This window comes from Sinocyclocheilus grahami, unplaced genomic scaffold, assembly GCF_001515645.1.
Source record: "Sinocyclocheilus grahami isolate Dianchi unplaced genomic scaffold, SAMN03320097.WGS_v1.1 scaffold36.1, whole genome shotgun sequence".
NCBI classification, from domain to species: Eukaryota; Metazoa; Chordata; class Actinopteri; order Cypriniformes; family Cyprinidae; genus Sinocyclocheilus; species Sinocyclocheilus grahami.
This window is the reverse complement of record NW_015505215.1, coordinates 1,629,162-1,649,594: the sequence shown is the minus strand read 5'-3', so window position 1 is coordinate 1,649,594 and position 20,433 is coordinate 1,629,162. Positions and strand designations below refer to the sequence as shown.

The 20,433-nt window shown below is 38.1% G+C and overlaps 1 protein-coding gene across 1 annotated transcript in view; it reads left to right on the top strand.

Moving 5' to 3' along the window:
* Positions 1-20,121, top strand: part of LOC107581546 (attractin-like protein 1) — a 133,861-nt gene extending 113,740 nt beyond the window's left edge. Inside the window, exons 27-28 of the mRNA XM_016267124.1 lie at positions 14,107-14,221; positions 17,843-20,121. Of these exons, the coding sequence (XP_016122610.1) occupies positions 14,107-14,221; positions 17,843-17,967 (240 nt within the window). The 3' untranslated portion in view covers positions 17,968-20,121. The remainder of the gene's footprint in view (positions 1-14,106; positions 14,222-17,842) is intronic.
* Positions 20,122-20,433: the final 312 nt, after the last annotated feature.

The window sequence follows — 20,433 nt, the reverse complement described above, 5'->3', positions numbered from 1 at the left end:
GTTATTGGCCCAATTATCGTCTGTTTAAAACCCTTTAAAGAACTTACTAATCTGAATGCCTTTCTAGGAGACTGTTGATATTTCAATATTGCATTAAGATTTATGCATTTGGCAGATGCTTTTATCTGAAGCAGCTTACATTGCATTTAAGGAATTTTTGCTTTCAATGAGAATCGATCCCATGACCTTATCATTGTTAGCGCTGTGTTTCCACTGTTTGAGCTTCAGGTAGGCTTATCCATATAATCTATTTTTGTTGCATATGTCGGATGATGTATTTTAATTGCCAAATTACAGTATCATAGAATGTAGATGCTTGTTCTGAAGCTGAAGTCTTTCTTGTTCATTTATCTGAATGAGTTTTGAAGATCTGTTGTAGTGGTTGAAGATTCATAATCTTGAAAGCATTCATTGATCCATTAAACTCTGTAATGGTACATGTTACCATTGTTAAAAGATTAGTTAGCATGTGGAAAACTTGCAGAAGACTAGTAGTACACAGCGTGTTCATAGGAATTGACTGTTCACTTCAGTTCATTGAGTGCAAAGCTTCTTAGTTTGCCTGCATCCATCAGTCACTTTTGAGTGCTATAATCAAGGCACTTAAAGGCATGCACTAGTGTTCCCGTTTTACATGTTCTTTCTTAGTGAATTACTGTATATATAAAGTGAAGTACTGCTATTTACCACTGGGTATTTTTAAGTTACAAACTTTTTATTTTTTCTCTTTAAGATAACCATTTACCATGTTCCTGCTGGTTTGAATAAAAAAGTTGCTTTGTTTCCAATTATTAAGGAATATTTTTAATAAAAAAATTAAGCTCAACAAATTTGTTTGTGATTCAGGTGAATCAGTTGTGTTGTTTATTGTAAATCATTGCTGGAAACACTGCTGGTAATTCCATATAGAGGTAGTTACACTACCTTTCAGTAAGTCTGTAAGCCTTTTGTTTGTTTTTGTAAAACATCTCTAATGCTCTCTAAGGCTGCATTTATTTGTTTAAAAATACATTGAAACAGAATTTAAAATAATATTTTTCTATTTTAATGTTTTAAAATGTAATTTATTCCTGTGATCCCCAAAGCTGAATTTTGATACTTCAGAAATCATTCTAATATGTTGATTTGCTGTTTAAGAAATGATTCATATTAGTATCAGTTGTATAGAATGGTCAGAAAAAAACAGCATTTATTTTAAAGACTTTTAAATACATTTATTGCGTCCTTGTTGAATAAAACTATTAATTTCTTATTTTTTTCATCCGTCACTAGTGGCAATTCAATTTCTTTCTTTTGTTATAAATTCTTATTTATGTCTTATTATTAAACGTCAAACTGCCTGAAAGGATGTGATTTTGTGCAGAGCAGTAAAGTAAAGTTTTTGGTTTACAATTTGCTTATATGAAATCCCCATTCATGAGTGTGTGTGTGGACACTAGTGTGTTTATCAGGATGTGAACATGGTACAGAATTGCTGTGAAACCAGGCAAGTGACAGTACCTCAGCAGTTGTCTTTTGTTATGTGAAACAATTAGAGTTTAACACAGCACACTTTTGTTCGTCACAAATCCAATAGCAATCAGCCTTGTCCTTGGTACCCCAATCAGCCCGCATTTAGATATCGATCGACTGTTGGTGAAGACCACTCCATGTTTTGTGTGTGTGTTTTTACTATTGATTATCCAGAAATGATAGTGGCATCACCTGCGACTTCTCCATCGCTCTGAAGTGAGAGAAGCTGATTTGGAGTGTTCTTTTAAGTACAACATCTTTCAAAGTTTGTCTCCAGGGCAGAAGCTTTCGTTTTCTACATACCTGATGAAGTGTTGTTCATTATTGTTTGATGCTATTGTTGGTAATGAAATGAAACGAGACATTTAAGCAAGGCTTTGAGATCTTATTAAGATGCCTATTGAATGTTTCACTGAAAAAGTATTTTAATTGTTCCTTGTGGAGTTCTCTTATATGGAAGAAACCAGCATAGTCCCGTGTGATCGAATGCTCTATATTGCACTGTATTGATCTTTTCTACCCATGTCACACCTGCAAATGCTCATGAATGCTAACTCTCTTTCATTCACTGACATCTACACAGTCTGATTACAGATGAGAAGTTGGTATTGATAAATATATTGATTTGACCTTCAGAAGTACTTCTGACCTGGGCCGTCTCATCTCCTCCTGTAAGCACAAGCAAGGAAAGTTGTGCACCATGTGCACATGATAGATAAACTGTGTCTATCATAGAGGCAAAATAAGCAGTGTGCCATCGGTTATGGATGGGATTTTGTATGAAGGTTGTGAATTCTGCTTTTAGGGCAACCAGCCAGTCAGTGGAGTGGAGAAATTACAGGGAATGCATCATTAATTAAACTCCTCCACTGGAATACTGATGCTCACGCAATCAATGGCAAAATAATTGCTTGTCATGCATGTTGTGGCAAGAGAAATTTCCTTCCAATCTTCGCAGACATTTGATTAGCCAGGTCCTCCAAACTTTTTTATATGGAACAAATGAATTATTCAACCACCTGTTTCTGTCTGTGCTGGAAAACAGCCAAAGTGCTGTCAATGGCCTCTCTCTTTCACTTTCTGTCTCTTTCTATCATTCTACGCTTTATTCTGTTTTGCATGTTCTCCTCTTTTCTTTTCATAATCTTTTTCCTTTATCTCAAACACATCAGCATCCCTGCATACTGCCTCACAGTGTGCGTCTCAGGGAGCTTTTTGGTTTCTCTGTTTGCAATAAATATCAGTCACTGATCTTTCTGTGAGTCATGTCATTTATGCCGTCAGTCACCACTTGTAATCTTACATCTGAGATTTTGACAGAAAACTGACATCTTAGAGTTGCTTGAAATCATAAAGTTTATGTACAGATATTTACTAATGTATCATATTTTTTCCCCTCTTTCTTTCATTTCTTACTCTTACTGCTACAGCAACTGATGAGGGAAAGGCAGCAGATGGCCAGTCGCCCTTTTGCCTCGGTCGCGGTGACACTGGATTTGGGCGGCACTCAAGTAGAACTGCTTCAGGGTGGAATCGAGGTTAGTTTGGCCTTTGAACTTTGAACCAGTTAGATTTTACTTGGCTAACATTATTCAATGAAAGGTTAGTCAATATACAGTATCAAATATTCACTATATTTAGAAAATGATTTTCGAGACACAAGAAAATATTTTTCAAGAAAATTTTATTCTCTGTGGAAATACACTAGTATACACCATATACATTATATACACCAGTATTTATGGCTCTGAAATGACCTTTTTCCCCTCATGTGAAATTTTTCCAATCAGCTATTATTTCTATGTAGATTTAAAATTAAAGCAAGTAATCATCATTCATGTAAAATAAAAAAAATCATATTAAAAATAATCTAGGCATGTTTTCATCACTGTATGTATGTATGTATGTGTGTATATATAATGTACTTAACCTTTATAATTAACTTAAAGGGATAGTTCACCCAAAAATTCTGTCATCATTTACTCACCCTCATGTCGTTCCAAACCTGTATGAGTTGCTTTCTTATGTTGAACACAAAAGAAGATATTTTGAAGACTGCTGGTAATCAAACAGTTGGTGGTTGCCATTGACTTCCATAGTAGGAAAAAAAAGTCAATGGCAACCACCAACTGTTTGATTACCAGCAGTCTTCAAAATATCTTCTTTTGTGTTCAACATAAGAAAGCAACTCATACAGGTTTGGAACGACATGAGGGTGAGTAAATGATGACAGAATTTTCATTTTTGGGTGAACTATCCCTTTAATGAGGTTTCCAGTGTAAATGATGAGCAATACCAGGCAGAAACCGTTTGCAGTTTGACAGCTCTAATTTAAGTGCATCGCGATTCATGGTTGTTACACAACAGACACACACACAGACCTGTGAGAGCAGATGTACCTGCCGCTCAGCAGAGACGTTCAAAACACACGTCCAGCAGCACTTGATGTGCCTCTCCAGAATCCATTAGTGTAGAGTGGAGTGGTGCTCAGTGAGCATTATGGGCTGTTGGAGGACACACCACAAATGAAGAGAGCAGAAAACAACATACTCGTCGATCCTCCAGCTGAACGCTGTTCAACATGGATCTTTTCAAACAAACTTTAGCTTTACTCTTACGAGCACACGGCTCTCATTTATGGGGACATCAGCCTCATGAGAAGAGCCACTTAAGTTCTGTAAAACTGCATCCACAAGAGTGCTGTTGAGAATTGAAGTTTTTGCTAACAGAAGTTGTTTTGATAATCAACATTTTGGCTTCAGATGATACAGTATTGTGTTGCGTTTCATCACTTTTTAAATTCTGTCATCTTTGCAGTGGAAACAGAGAGACCTTTTGAGACCGGATTCCTGCTGTTCACTTCTTAACCTCAGAGGTTTAATTTCGACCAGTGCAATTTTGTCCACAGTGGCTTTTTGAGCTTTTCTTCTACACGCCTCTCTACTGAGCAATTGTTTCTGTTTATTACTTTTAGCTTTTGGAGGCATCTTGGTATGAAATCCTTGAGCATAGACCAAGTTTTAGTCTTATTGCATATGTGTCCCCTCATGTTGTTCTTCCCCAGCATTCATCATGTGCTCGGTGATCAACATTGACACTTCTTGGAGTCTGTTGAGGCAGATCCAGATGTTGGCCCCACTTTGCTGGGATCTGGCAGCAGCTGAAGGTGAAAGGAGGGAAATGAGAGCAATTCAGTTCCATAAAGGTTAATGAGACAGCATCTGGTGCTGTTGAATTGTTTAGCATAACCTGCTAATAAAAAAAAGAGGACAATCCAGACGGTTCAGCACAGTAATATGTACCTGTAGCTCAAATTCTGTCTGTGGTTATCGCAGATTAGCTCACCCAAGACGGATGTTAATATTAGTTTCAACCAAGGCTTGTTTGAGCCATTTCTATGCAGTAGCTGTGAAGTTTATAGGCCCGTTGCATGTGCTAACCACTAAGCCTCAGATATCAAAAAGCCTTAACGTGATAGTTTACCCAAGAATTCATTGTATAATAATGTATATAATACATATATAATAATAAAAGCCCGTGTTGGTTTGGACACCATTGACTTTATATAGAAATATTCTTCATTTTGTTTTCTACAGAAGAAAAGAAAGTAAGTCATACAGGTTTGTAATGACAGAGGGGTGAGTGAATATTGATAGAATTTAAATCTTTTGCAAGATCATTTATAGAAAAAGTGAGGAGATGATGAATAGACAAGAAGGAAATGGGATTGGGACATACCTAGTGGCGTAACCGTACACAAAATTGACAGATCGGTGTGTGCGCTATGGCTCTGCATCTGACATGCATCTGACAGCACTGTAAAAAGTAATGAGTTGAACTTACTTGGAAAACCTGTGGAAACTGATTGCCTCAAATTTCTCAAGCAAATTAGTTTATCATTTTTGAGTTAATAAAACTTACTGTAACTTTGTATAGGTAACTTGTGTATATGTATAGGTTACCAGAAAACTTGAGTGTTGCTAACTCAATTTGACAAGTTCAGCCAACTTAGAGATTTAAGTTATGGTCAATATAGACCGACTGACATCTCTTCTTCTTCATAGTCCTAGAAACAGGAGCACAGTATGACAAAAATAAGTAATTACATTTTAAGAGTACATATTCAGGTTAAACATTTGCAAACAAATTAATATCTGTGTATTATGTTTAGATATAAAGGCCTTCACCCAAAAATGAAAATTCTGTCATCCATTACTCTCTCACAAACCTTTATGAATTTCTTTCTTCTGATGAATGCAAAAGAAGATATTTTGAAGAATGTGGGTAACTAAACAGTTGACTTCTATAGTACTTTTTTCCAATGCTATGTAAGTCAATGGCTACCGTCAGCTGTTTGGTTTGGAATGACATGAGGTTAAGTAAATGATGAAAGAATTTTCAGTTTTTGTTGAACTACATGTGCCTCATGTTCCTGAAAGAACTGCAAAAAAAACCTAAATAAACCAAATCTATAAAACATTTGCCACTTTTGCCTTCTGTTGGCACAAAAAAAAATGTATTACAAGTCAAAATAAATAGTAATGCTAAAAAAATATGGCTGCAGCAAACTTATAAGCAGATGGGAAATTCTCGTTATTTAAAGATTATTAGCTTTAATCTAGCTAAAGGAGCGTGAAGACTCAATCATCCCGAAGGCTTCTTCAGCCATTTTGAAACAATGGAGAAATTCACTGAACTAGAGATGACCCATTGAGAGAGAACCATTGTAGAACTTCCACTTCCACTGCATGAGTTTAAGTCCCCAAAAAAGAGCACATATAATATGACAAGAAAATGGTTACAATTAGTGCTGGGCATTGAAAAAGAATTTTCTGAAATATAAACATTTAAACAGTGGTTGTGATGATAACTTGTTTTCATGACATTTGTTCAAACATTAAATACTGAATTACTAAAGTTGTTTAGTTTAACTATTGCATCCACCTGAAAGTTCACATAACACAGTGTAATTAAGTAAATTCAACAAATTTGTAAAAATCAGTTATGTTTACTCACTTTTCTTAAGTAGATTCAGTGATTACTTTTTACAGTGAGGAGGGCAAGCCTCTTTAAACTATATGCTTATGAATTTGTTTGAAGTGCTTAATATAAATTGGATTGTGCCATTTTCCAACAACAACTGTATCCTTTGTACTTTAAATTTTTTTTACACCCCAGACATAACATAGACAAGATTGAACCTGCCTGCTCACTGCCCCGCATGATTTTTGCAGTATAATGACAGGAAATGCTGCTTCTGTAATCTCTACATGGTCAGTTTGCATCTGCCACAGGTCATGATTAGGCCAGACTGATCTGGTTTGTGTTGAGCTCGACTGGACTGGAGAAAAAATAGTTGTGCATCGAGGTCAGCAGGAGTGCATTATGAAGCCAATGTGAGGCTGGCCCATTTAAAATGGTGCAGATGACACAGATGCTGCTCTGCCACCACGGCCAGCGCACAACATATGGGCCCGTTAACAGTTTTAGAGTATGATGGATGGAGGCTGTCACCAGGCAACAAAGAGAGGGCTGTTTAAATTATACTGTGTACGTAGCCGTTCTTGTGTTTTAGAGTGCTCAATAGTGTACTCTTATCTACAGACCAGCGTTGTATGCTCCCTGTCACTGCAAATGCTGCTATTAGCCATGCAAATGAGATGCTCCGCCTGCCATTAAAAGCTGGAGAAACATATAGATGAATAGGACTGTCCTGTTGCTTTATGACCTTGTTTGCATTTCCATTTTCATTCTCTGCTGCTTAATACTCACAGCAGCAGCAGCTTATCGGCTGCATCTTCGGCAGTAGATATTGCGATACATATTTCTAAATCTGTGAAGAGAAGAACAGAAGAGAGGAAATTAAAGTTAGATGGAATAAAGACACCAAAAAAATGAAACAAGGGATAGAATGCGGTCATAAGAATACTAGATATTCACCAGTCGGCCACATTGAGAGATACAAGGTGGAAAATCAGTGAATGAAATATTTACAGGCATCGGACACGTTAGCAAGTCATGAAGACATGGCCCATAAAGTGTCTCTGATCAGCCTGTTTGTCTCAGTGTCTAATTTGCATGTGGCTCAGTGGTGCTGAGCTGTTTTCATCAGGTTAGTCAATGCAGGAGAGTGGGATGGAGTTGGCCCTCAATTAGTTGTGAACCAGCAGGGCTGTACGAGAGACATCTGTTTTCTGGCTAGTTCATGTCTTTTTATAGCCTTTCTTGTTTTCTCCCAAGACAAAACGTGCACGTTTTTCATGAACATTCAGTTTTCTGGATTTGTCCCTCATTTTCATGTTCAAAGGTGAGTGTTTTTGTAAAATTAAGTTTTAGAGTTTACTTTTACAGTTTATTCATGAGCAGAGCTATTTGATGTGGATAATCTTGGGCGAAAGCTGAAAGATTTTTTGCTTTTTTTCTTAAGAAAATGTGATGCTTGCCTGTGCAAAACACACCATAACTATTTATGAGTTGGTCTGACGACTTTCCCGGTGTATAAACTACTGTTCAAAAGTTTGGGGGTGTGTTTCTCTCTCTCTCTCTCTCTCTCTCTCTCTCTCTCTCATCACCAAGGCTGCATTTATTTGATCAAAAATACAGTAGAAACAGTAATGTGAAATATTATTGCAGCTTTAAATAACTGCTTTCTATTTTAATGTGTTGTAAAATGCCATTTATTTCTGTGATGGCAAAGCTGAAATTTAAGCAGTCATTACTCCAGTCTTCAGTGTTACATGATCCTTTCAGAAATCATTCTAATAAGCTGATTTGGTGCTCAAGAAGCATTACTTACTACAGTTGTGCTGCTTAATATTTTTGTGAAAACCATAATACTTTATTTTTAGGATTTTTTTGATGAATAGACTACTTTAATAATCAGCATTTGAAATCAACATTATAAATGCCTTTACTGTCAATTTATTTTGATCAATTTATTGTGTCCTTGACTTTTGAATAAACATTTCTATAGTATTTTCTGTGTAGTATTTTTCTATAGTATGTTCTTCTACAATCTTAGTGACCCTAAATTTTTTAGCTTTTGTATATACAGTATTTATAATACCACAGCCTTGCACATAGTCTATAGAATAGTGACTAAAAGGGAAAGTCCATTCACTCATAAAAATAAAAGCACAGCTCTTCTCAAAATGCCCTAAGATTTAAAGTAGCATTCATGTCTGTATTGCAATTATGAATTTATGAAAACCTTTTAAATGACCTTTTCCAGTGCATTTTTGCAGCATGTGTGCTGTAATGTATTCCTCTGTAATCTCGTTTTTCAAACAAACCTTAGCTTAGCTTGCTAGTAGGACTCTAAACGGTATTGTTATTCATTAGCTGTGTCATAGCAATGCTCTCTAAATGGCCTGCAATTGGATTACTCTAATCTGTATGGTGCAAGGCTAATGTGAATGAGATGAATATCACTGAATCCGAAACCATAATTGCATGAAAATGGATTTGTCTGATAGTTTGGAGTTGTTGGGTGGAATGAAGATCTTGTTAGGTGGTTTATACGGTTTATACATTGAATACATGGTCCCCACAAACTCATAGCAGACTAATGAGAACCTTTTAGGGTCTTTTTGTGTCAAGTATTTTGTGATGGATGTTTTATAGGAGTTCTATAAATAGGACTCTTCTTTGATGGATTCCCTTTTTTGTATAAAGGAGTAGTTTTTAACCTTGTGGGATGTATTTATTCATTTTATACACTATATTATATTTTATAATAAAATAATAATAATTTATTAAGCAATATTTAATGTTTGTAATTTTTTTTCCTCTGGGGAATTTTTATATATAAAAGACATATATACTATAGAAAACATATTAAAAGACATATACCCTACATGTACAGTACACTCACAGAACAAACATTAAAATGAGTCAAATGTTTCAAAGCTTTGAACATGATTTTTTCCCCTGTCATTAAAAGTACTTTCAAGTGTAAGGTCTATTGCATGCATGTTTGGGTGTGAAATTTAAATAGATCTTTAACTACCAAGCTCAGACAATAGCACTGGCCAGAAATGGGTATGCAAGTGTAGGGTTGAAAATGGAGATAAGTAATTAAGCGTTATATTTAGCATGAATCGCTTACTGTAATTGGTGTGTTTTGCCAGAAATAATGAGGTTTTCTCTATCATTCAAAAGCAAGAAGATGCATTTGTGTATGACGGTCAGAGTGAAGAGTCTTGAGGCCACTGTCAAACCATTGTGGTTTGTTCTGTCTATCACTTATGATAAATATGGTGCTCTGTGGTGGATTAGAGACTAGACCCCTATTGTCTGGCTAGCAGAGCAAATGATTGTATCGACATCCATCCTTATGGTTACATTTTTTCTCCATGGTGTAAACTTAACCTTGTCCTTAAGATCTAAGTAGGCCTTTAGCAAGGGAAGGATATATCTCTACAGACTGATTTTGATAAAGAAACAACATGCAGTGTGAAGGAGAGGGAGACAATCAAGAGGAAAAACAATGATATTCTGCACACGGAGGAATCAAGGAGCTAGAAGGGACGCTAGACGCCTCTGCCACCCCTGTCACTCAGAAACAATGGCTTTGAACTTTTTAAGTGCAGCCCAAGTGGCCTCTTTTCCTCTCAAAGAGACAGATATTGCTCTGATAACAGCCTCTGTCCGCTGGGCTTGATGGACATCACTGTCAGCGCAAGCTTAATTTGACCTTTCACAAGCCCCTCCACGCCTATGCCTTCACATTCCATGAGTTCTCTCACAAAATGAGAGAAAGCGATAGGCTTGGGCATTCTTTCGTTTTAGAACTGAACACATTGTCTATGATTTTATTAGGCAAAATCTCGCCTCTCCAGAAAGGCTATGCATTTGTATAGTCATTACTGTATATATTTGTGCATTTGTTCCCCACTTTTTTGCTGTGTGCTTTGGGTCATTGTCATGTTGGAAGGTAAACCTTCCTCCCATTGACAACTTTCTGGCAGAAGGCAGCAGATTTTCCTCAAGAATTTGATGGTATTTTGCCCCATTTATTTTTCCTTCTGTCCTGACAAATGCTTCAGTCCCTGCTGCAGAGAAACACCCCCATAACAGGATATTACCACCTCCATGCTTTACTGTTGGAATGCTGTTATTTGGATGATGAGCTGTATTGGATTTCCGCCAGACATATCGTTTGGTGTTGAGGCCAAATAATAAAATTTTAGTCTCATCTGCTTCAGAATCTTCAAGTGGTGCTTTTCCACTGCGTGGTACGACTCGGCACGGCACGGCTCGGTTTGCATTTCCACTGCAGTTTAGCATCGCTTTAGAGTGGGCGGGATTATTCACACATCGTTATAGTTGCGCCGCCTCTACTGCCGCGACTCCTGAAAAACTAGGTTTGTTTGAGATGCGCCTTGCCTCGTCTGAAATGAAGGCGAGAGTAGGAGGCTGCAGTGAGGGGAGGAGTGAAATAAGCGCAGTCAAGACGGACAGTTCTGACCTCTCAAATTCAAAACAGTTGCGTTCGATCCTTCGCTGGCTGTGCTGATTTAAATCTAGCGGTTCTGTTGTGTTTGTGTCGCAAGTTCAGTGACGCAGGTAGTGACGATTCTCTCCGGCCAATCAGTGATCAGCAGAGTTTACACATCACGTTTTGGTAATGGTACGGTTCACTTGGAACCTCAACTGAGGTGGTACTAAAAAAAGTACCAGGTATCAGGTACTGTACCCAGTGGAAAACCTCCCAAAAGTGAACCGTACCGTGCCGTACCATGCAATGGAAAAGTGCCAAAGGTGTGCTTTGGCAAAGCTCAGTCGTGACAGCAAGTGGCCTTTCTTGAGGAGTGGCTTTTTTCTTGCAACCCTCCTGTACAAGCCACATTTGTGGAGAATTTGTGATATTGTTGTCACATGCACACAATGACCACTCTTTGTCATAAATTCCTGCAACTGCTTCAGAGGTGCTTTAGGCCTCTTGGTCACCTCTCTGACCAGTTTCCTCCTGGCTCTTTCATCCTGTTTGGAGCGACGTTGTGATCCAGGGGAGGGTCTGTGTTGTACCAAATACCATCCACTTCATAATAATAATAGACTTCACTGTGCTTCTAGGCAGTGATAAAGCCATTGAAATGTTTTTGTATCCATCTCCTGACTTGTGCCATAATAAAAGTATTCTTAATTTAAACTGAAAAATGGATATAGGCAGATTTTGACGGTCTGTTTGGTTGTGTGATTCGATGCAATAGGACAAACACACACACACACACACACAAAAAAAACATTTTAATGATCTGCATATCAGTCCAAATCCACAGAGAGCTCAATTAAATATCTTCTGTGTGCTTCAATAATTGCCATAATTATATAGAGGTGGGAAAGGGCCAGATTTGTATTAAACATTCCTGCTTTAGGGAAATGTACCTTAGGGTAACTTTGTTGGTTTGACGGCTGGCGCTAAATTCATAGACTCGATTAGGACCATTCTTGGCAGAAGAAAATAGTTGGCATCTGTTCCCTTTTTTGTGTCTTTTTTTATTTTTTACACATTTTGGCAACTGAGGTAAAATATTAAAGCTTCATTTTGTGGAGAGCCATTGGCTGCCAAAGTCTATGATCTTGCAGCACGCTCTCGGAAGAGCTCTTGAAGAGGCACTCTCTTTAAATGGTGAATAAAGCCACTCTATAGAGTCAGAGTGTGTTTGGAGGGTAAGAGATGAGAGTGTATTAATGAGCTGAGGGAATCTTAAAGACAATATCCCACACACACAACATCACACGTGTGCTTTATTCATTGGCAAGGACATTTATGACTCTCTTTGTCATTAAAACACATAAAGCCATTGACACATCCTTTTAGAAAAGCATTCATATGTATGTGAGTGGACCAGCACTGAATAATCAGTAATGTGAGATAAAAGATGGCATTTTAAGATCACAATTGCTTCCTTCCTCCTCATTCCACTGCGTTGCATCAGAGACCCACTGATGCATACTTCTATCCAGGGCAGCTCCCACTGAAGAGCTGGTGCTACAACACGACCCGAGTTGGTAGTCGACAACCTGAAATGTCACAGATTTTCTCCGCCTGTGCATGATGTGAACTTTGAAAGTGGTTTGCACTTTGTGAAGTCTTTGAGTTTCAGGGAGATTATTTGTTACTGAGATTACCCTCCTGTACAAGCCACATTTGTGGAGAATTTGTGATATTGTTGTCACATGCACACAATGACCACTCTTTGTCATAAATTCCTGCAACTGCTTCAGAGGTGCTTTAGGCCTCTTGGTCACCTCTCTGACCAGTTTCCTCCTGGCTCTTTCATCCTGTTTGGAGCGACGTTGTGATCCAGGGGAGGGTCTGTGTTGTACCAAATACCATCCACTTCATAATAATAATAGACTTCACTGTGCTTCTAGGCAGTGATAAAGCCATTGAAATGTTTTTGTATCCATCTCCTGACTTGTGCCATAATAAAAGTATTCTTAATTTAAACTGAAAAATGGATATAGGCAGATTTTGACGGTCTGTTTGGTTGTGTGATTCGATGCAATAGGACAAACACACACACACACACACACAAAAAAAACATTTTAATGATCTGCATATCAGTCCAAATCCACAGAGAGCTCAATTAAATATCTTCTGTGTGCTTCAATAATTGCCATAATTATATAGAGGTGGGAAAGGGCCAGATTTGTATTAAACATTCCTGCTTTAGGGAAATGTACCTTAGGGTAACTTTGTTGGTTTGACGGCTGGCGCTAAATTCATAGACTCGATTAGGACCATTCTTGGCAGAAGAAAATAGTTGGCATCTGTTCCCTTTTTTGTGTCTTTTTTTATTTTTTACACATTTTGGCAACTGAGGTAAAATATTAAAGCTTCATTTTGTGGAGAGCCATTGGCTGCCAAAGTCTATGATCTTGCAGCACGCTCTCGGAAGAGCTCTTGAAGAGGCACTCTCTTTAAATGGTGAATAAAGCCACTCTATAGAGTCAGAGTGTGTTTGGAGGGTAAGAGATGAGAGTGTATTAATGAGCTGAGGGAATCTTAAAGACAATATCCCACACACACAACATCACACGTGTGCTTTATTCATTGGCAAGGACATTTATGACTCTCTTTGTCATTAAAACACATAAAGCCATTGACACATCCTTTTAGAAAAGCATTCATATGTATGTGAGTGGACCAGCACTGAATAATCAGTAATGTGAGATAAAAGATGGCATTTTAAGATCACAATTGCTTCCTTCCTCCTCATTCCACTGCGTTGCATCAGAGACCCACTGATGCATACTTCTATCCAGGGCAGCTCCCACTGAAGAGCTGGTGCTACAACACGACCCGAGTTGGTAGTCGACAACCTGAAATGTCACAGATTTTCTCCGCCTGTGCATGATGTGAACTTTGAAAGTGGTTTGCACTTTGTGAAGTCTTTGAGTTTCAGGGAGATTATTTGTTACTGAGATTATCGTGATGTGGATTCTCCTTTTCTGTCGACATGCGAGAGACATCCTACAATGTCAGCTCACACTGAGTACTGTGACATTTATGACTAATGGTGATGTGTTCAGGAGGAGGCTTGTTATAGATGACACATTTCCTCTCCTCTGATCTCTTCACAGGGACCGCCCAAGCCAGTTGCCGTGGAACCCTGTTCTGGGGCTAAAGCAGCAGTGCTCACAGTGCTAATGTACCTCCCAAGAGTGGCATCTGGTGTTCCTCCACCCGGCCAGTCAGGTCAGTAATTTCCAAAGGTGTCCTAAAATGTGTGCCCACTTTATATGTACCTTGTTTTACATGTAGCCTTTCTGAAACAGTAAGGCATGGTGGTGGCCACAACCAAGGTAATGGGTTTGATTTAGGAAATGCAAAGCTTGAATGCAATATAAGTCTTTTTAGATTAAAAGATAAAAGCATCAGCCAAATTCATTAATGTCTGATACCATTACTATATCATGGTGCACCACCTTGTTTTGCTCACAGATTATAGGAAAATTGAGGTAGAAGCATTATGCACCCAAAAAAAACTTATTATAATAATTTTTTTGTCACCAGAAGTGGCTGTGTCAGTTGAAATAAACCAAGTGGCTCATTGTTCTAAAATTCTTCTTAAGGATGTACCAGTATTAAAAATCATCAGCATCATATAAGCATCACCAACATCAATAGGACAAGAATTATTTTGATGCTGTGGTTAATATCACAATTCTTTACCTAAGTTATTTTGGCTAAATAATTTCAAAATAAAACACTAATGCTATAAGTGAAAGCTACAAATTACATTTAGGCATCACAATATTTTATGAAAAATGGGTATTAATTTTGACATTAACAGTGGTAATAAATTATTAAATAATTTTTTTAATTAATTTATAATTTAATTAATTGCTAAATTACTAGTGTTACTAACATTACAGCAATGAATTGTATAATTTTATTAAATTATAATAAAATTCATTATTAAATTATTAGTGTTGAAGATTATATTTTAAGTGAGCATTACAGCAACAATAATCTAAATTTAAAAATTGAGAAAATATAAAATCTCGAACCATACCGATATAGTAAACAAAAATCTCTAATATCCACAGAAAACTGATATTGTACTGATGTATTGTGCACCCCAATTGTTTCTACATGTTCTTTGGTGGTTTATCCTCCAAGTGTGCTTGGTAAGTTTATCCCTGGCATAAAATGTGACTGAAATTTAAAACTCTGACATGGTACATGCAGCTTCTCAGTTAATGTTTTATACTGAATTAACATGCCCGCTGCTCACTTAATATGTTGCAGTCTGGTTCTTTCCCCATGTGGGAATTAATTTCATGCAGGAAGTCAGTGAAGTTCTCTAGCGTTCCCCTGGTGGTCTGATGTAAGTTTGTCTGTGACTGCAGGTCATATCCTCTGACACCCTATGATTTACCCCAGTCTGAATGTCTCCTGTCTATAGTCTGAATAAAAAAGATCCAGTCTGTTACAACTTATTGGATCAAGAAAATCTGAGGAGATATTGCACCTCTCAGTGGCCTTTGAGACAAAGGATTGTCTTGTAACAAACAAGAAGACATTTATCTTTTACAAATGTACAGACAAAAAAATTATTGATTCAATAATAATGGTGTCCAGTTTCTGTATTTCTCCCCCCCCCCATCTTTGTCATTCACCTTCACCTGACAACACCTTTTCTGAGAGTTCGTACTGACACATCACACATGCATATATTTAGACAGCGGTGCTTTAAAAGCCATGTCAGCTTGAGGACTGTCTCATAGAACTCTGTCTGGCTTTGAAAACTACAGAGTGATAAGATTGGACTAAGAATAAAAACCTTTTACTTCCTCCTCTTCTCAGCAGGCATGTCAGTCAACATGCTGCTTTATGTTCGACTTCCTCCCCAGGAACTTGACTGATCTGGAGAAAAAAACAACAACTTTTGTTTCAATAAAGCATCTCTAATAGCTTCTCTTTTGTTTGACAAGCACAAAATAGAGGCAACAAATAACAGCACATAACAGCAACAACTGATATGCACAAAAAGAGTATTTTGGTGATATCTAAAGAAGTTGGATCTGTCGAGACTGAGCTTTGTTGTAATATCATGGCACTGAAAACTTGAGTGGCTGCTTGCTGGGCTGTTGAAGTTCGTCATGAGCACTTTTGGAGAGAGGTACATCAGATATAGAGAGAAATAAAAGGAGAGAGAAACTGAGGGGTAAAAATGCTGAGACTCTTCTGAATCAACAAAGAATATTTTTGGAGAGAAGCACAGGAGCTTCGTGTACAGATGTTACTTTGTCGTCAAAGAGCTTTGTTTTGGTTTGTCATTTTGGAAGTTTCACAGCAGGATGGGATGTGTAGGTGTTAGTCTGCTCGGATAAAGCAATGCGTCACCTGATCCTGATCTTGAAAACATGGTACTTTTTTTTTTTTTTACTGAAACAGCCTCCCACTCGACCTAGCGCTGGGACATGATAATGAACTCAGCCAACAGACAGCCGCTGATCGCTTCTAACCATATTGATTATATTCACAGATCCTACGAGATTTCCATGGTGCTGAAGGTCTTTCTCGTTTCGCGCCTGGCTAACAAAATCAACTGGATGTTTGCTCATTATATGCATGTGTGATCAAATAAGTGACCTCTTTTTCTTCTCATTGGGATTTCAGTAGGAAAACATGCATGTCTGGCTTTATATAAAATTAAATAATTTTTGTTGAAGCAATGTAAAGAAAAAATGTGGAGATATGTGCTTGTAGTATTTTATTTTATTTATTTTTTTATTGTATATTTTATTTTATAACTGATGATGAGTATATGTAGGTGGTCATTTCTTAATGTTTGGGTTTTTGACACTTGAAATTCAAGAATTTCTGAAGCCATTTTTGCAGCTCAGCAAGTTAGCAAACTTTTTTTATTCTAAAATCCTCACGATCTGACCCCTTTTTATTTTTTTAATCTAGCAGTTGTTGTTTTTTTAACTCTACTGACCCACCATTACTGGCTCATATCCGATCCTTTTTGACCTGAATGGTGAGTAGTTAAAGTTCATGCAAAACCAGTTCTAAAAGCACACCAGTAGTAGGCGTACACTGCACACTTCCCCAGAACTGTTCTGTTGACAGACGTGGAGTTTTCACATTCTTCCCTGAGGCCCAGGTGTGATGGGTAATAAATCGATGAAGGGCAGTGTGTAACTGTCTGAGGCTCAGGTTGTTCTTGGATGTAAATCCTCTTTGCCTGAACACTTGAAGCTCCGGCTTCACACTGTTGTGCTGAATTCAATTCCTTTTGCCCTGGCCTGTCTGAAGTAATGAATTGTTCCCCTCTGATAATTGTATTGCTTCAATAGCAGGAAGGGAGCAGTGCCAGACTAGCACAGACGTGGCCGTTGTGTTTGCAGGATGATTTGTGAGATGCTGCTTTGAAAAATGGCTTTGGGGTTGTGGCCATGGTTTTGACCACAGCAGTCCGTGACAGAATCCTGGTGTGAAACATAGGGTGCTGGGAGTCGAGCTCACTTCAAACCCCCATCCTAGAATGAGAGAAAGTGGCTACAGAAGAGAAAGGGATGCTCCTTGAAACCAGTGACCTTGACATTGAACAAGAAGTAGTTTCTTAGTCTTCCAAGGCATGTGTGGACCCTCTCCTTTATGTATGAAGAGTCAAAAATTGGTCTTTAAAAATGAACGAGCTGATAGTTGTTCTTTTGAAAGAGATAGCTTTAAGTTACCATTGTCCCTTTTTTAAATAACTTTCCTTTGACATGCAAATGAACCATTTTTGCTTTTGAATGCTCTCTGCGAGTCTGCACTGCTCCTCTCTGACCCTGAGCTTGCTTTGTTGTGTGTTGTCTGCAGGTATAGCCATCGCCAGCGCTCTTATCGACACGTCCCAGCAGAAGCCCATGGACTTCAAAGAGAAAAGCCAAGGCTTGAAGAACCGCAAAGCTCTGCCTCCCGCTCACCAGGGCACCTGTGTTTGAATCGTCTTCGGCCTCGGTGGGCTGTCCTTTACCACAGCGACCTCCTCTCTTGTGCTGCTTCAGGCAGACGGCGGCCTAGAGCGGCCCCATGTGAGGGGAATATTTAGGTGACAGAGTGCCCTCTATTTCCAATGCACATACACTTTACCTCTCCACGTCAATTGAACATCGTAAATAGATCTCGTCCGTTTCCAACGACCTTGCTTTCACCATCTGCTCAAGCTCAAACATTACAAGTTCGACTCCATCTGCACAAATCGACAGGCTGCTTCTTGATTCACCCAACTCTGGGCACCGTTGAGCCCTTTCCCTACGGCGATTTTGGTCTTCTCAAGGCCTTCTAAACATTGAGGGTCTCTCTAATGGTCTCCCATCAGCTGTATACCAAGCACAGATGTGCCTCTAGCATGGTTTGTACATTATGGACCAGAGTGTCTTTCTAAGCCAGAAGTAGCGTTCTGGTAGTCTCGGGGCGGTTGCCGGTTTTGTGTACGGGTTGCTCACCTATTTGTATGCTCGCAAACTAGACTTATGTTTTTGCTAAATTTTTAGCTATTTTGACATTTTATTTAAGAGATGGATTATAGAAATGCTTACCATGGCGTGGAAGCTATCTATTGTGTAAGCTAATGACGTTCTGCTGCTGATAGCCTCATGCTTGGTAAACTCGTGTTAGGAATGGATCACATCCGTTTTTAGCTAGATAGGTTTCACACATTTCATACTTACGCTCTTCTTGTGAAGACTTTGCATGGACCACTTACACTATGCTTGAAAATTTTGAACAGTTTGTGGGTTACGTGTCACACGAAGAACGTCTTCATGTCTTGAAATACCGTTAGCTGCACCATAATGTAGAGGAGACAGCTGGTGCGGGTGAAACCGAGTGTCAGTCGTAAATCGCTGAGATAAGTCGGACTTTAGTTGAGAGATGAAATCGTGCCTCGCTGAACTGACAAACCTGGAGAATTTACGGCAGAAGACACATGGCAACGTGTGCATAGTATTGTTAAGGAAATGCTAGGGAACTCTAGAAAAGCCCTTGATCTTCTTTATTTTTGTCGTTTTGCAGCGGTACAGATTTAAATGAGCAAAGACTCATAACTTTGCAGTAACGCTTCATCTCTTTATAATTAACTTTTGTATTCTTAAGTTTCACATATTGTGATCGTCAACAGAGGAAGATTTTGAGGAGACCAGCAGGTGAGAGTGTATTTAGACTTTCTCTACACTCAAGGACTGAGTCCTCAAGCAATGGGCTTTCTGAGAGCAGGTTTACCAGGACTCACCATGCAACTGGATCCGAATCTTCTGAAGTCCTCAATTTTGCTCTATATGATTAACGCACCGTTAGGACCGAGCCTAAGCCCTCCATGGGTAAAACAGGATGTCCAGGTGACTGTATTTTCCTCTGTGGCAACAGCAAAAAGTGTACAGCATCCTAATCATCACTCGTTTGCTTTAGATGGACTTCTAATGTGAATTGCTCTTTTTCTCTTCATGTAGCTACTTCAATGTTTTTGTTTGTATTTTCTGCTGGTTTTAATAAAGGATATTAAAAGGTCATTAGGTATTTTAGGTCCACCCTCTGTACGTGACGGTGATGAGAAATAATCATGTCTTTTACAATGTTTGTGGAAAAAAAGAAATGTTGAATTGTTTTTGTAACTAATTGATTCCTGTGTAATACCTCTGATTTGATTCTTAGGTCACTCATGTAACTAACTCAGTTCATGTTGGTGTCTGTTTTTAGGGCTAGTATAAAAACAGGGCTTCTAGGGCTAAACTGAAGCTGCTCATCTAGATTATTCTGGGCATTTTGAACTTAATTTACAGGTTATGATGTGTTAGGAATTTAGTTTTGAAGCTATTTTTTTTTTTTATCTTGAAGTGAGAAAGAGATTGTCACGCAGGAATTCTACAGACTGATTACACAGGAATCATCTCACTGTACCTGAGAAAAAAAACAGATTCATTCATCACTCAGTGCATATCATTAATCTTCATTGTATTTTACAGATGAATGTAAAAATAAAACACTTAAATATTCAGAAGTCCTTGGATCATTCCAGCGCATGTGAATATGCAGAGCTCGTCTCAAGGCTTTAACAAAATCAATCATTTGGTGGTTCTCGCTAGGATTCATTGCTGTTAGCATATACCCCAGTGTTAAAATGCTCATCGGTAGAAGATACACTGGAAATGTACAAATGGATACATTAATAATGTAATTACTGTGTGTCCTTTATGTGTAAAACCAGTTAGTCTCTATTGGCTTAATCAGTCAAATAAATGATAAAATATGTAGATATAATATGTCATGTCATTCAAAACACTTGAATCAATTATGTTCCTTGCTGATCACTAAGACAGTGTAATGTATTTGAAGAACCATGGTATTTCCATGTTACTCTCATAACTGCTGTGGAAAGAATGAATGGTTTACCAATGCTAAAATATAGCCAA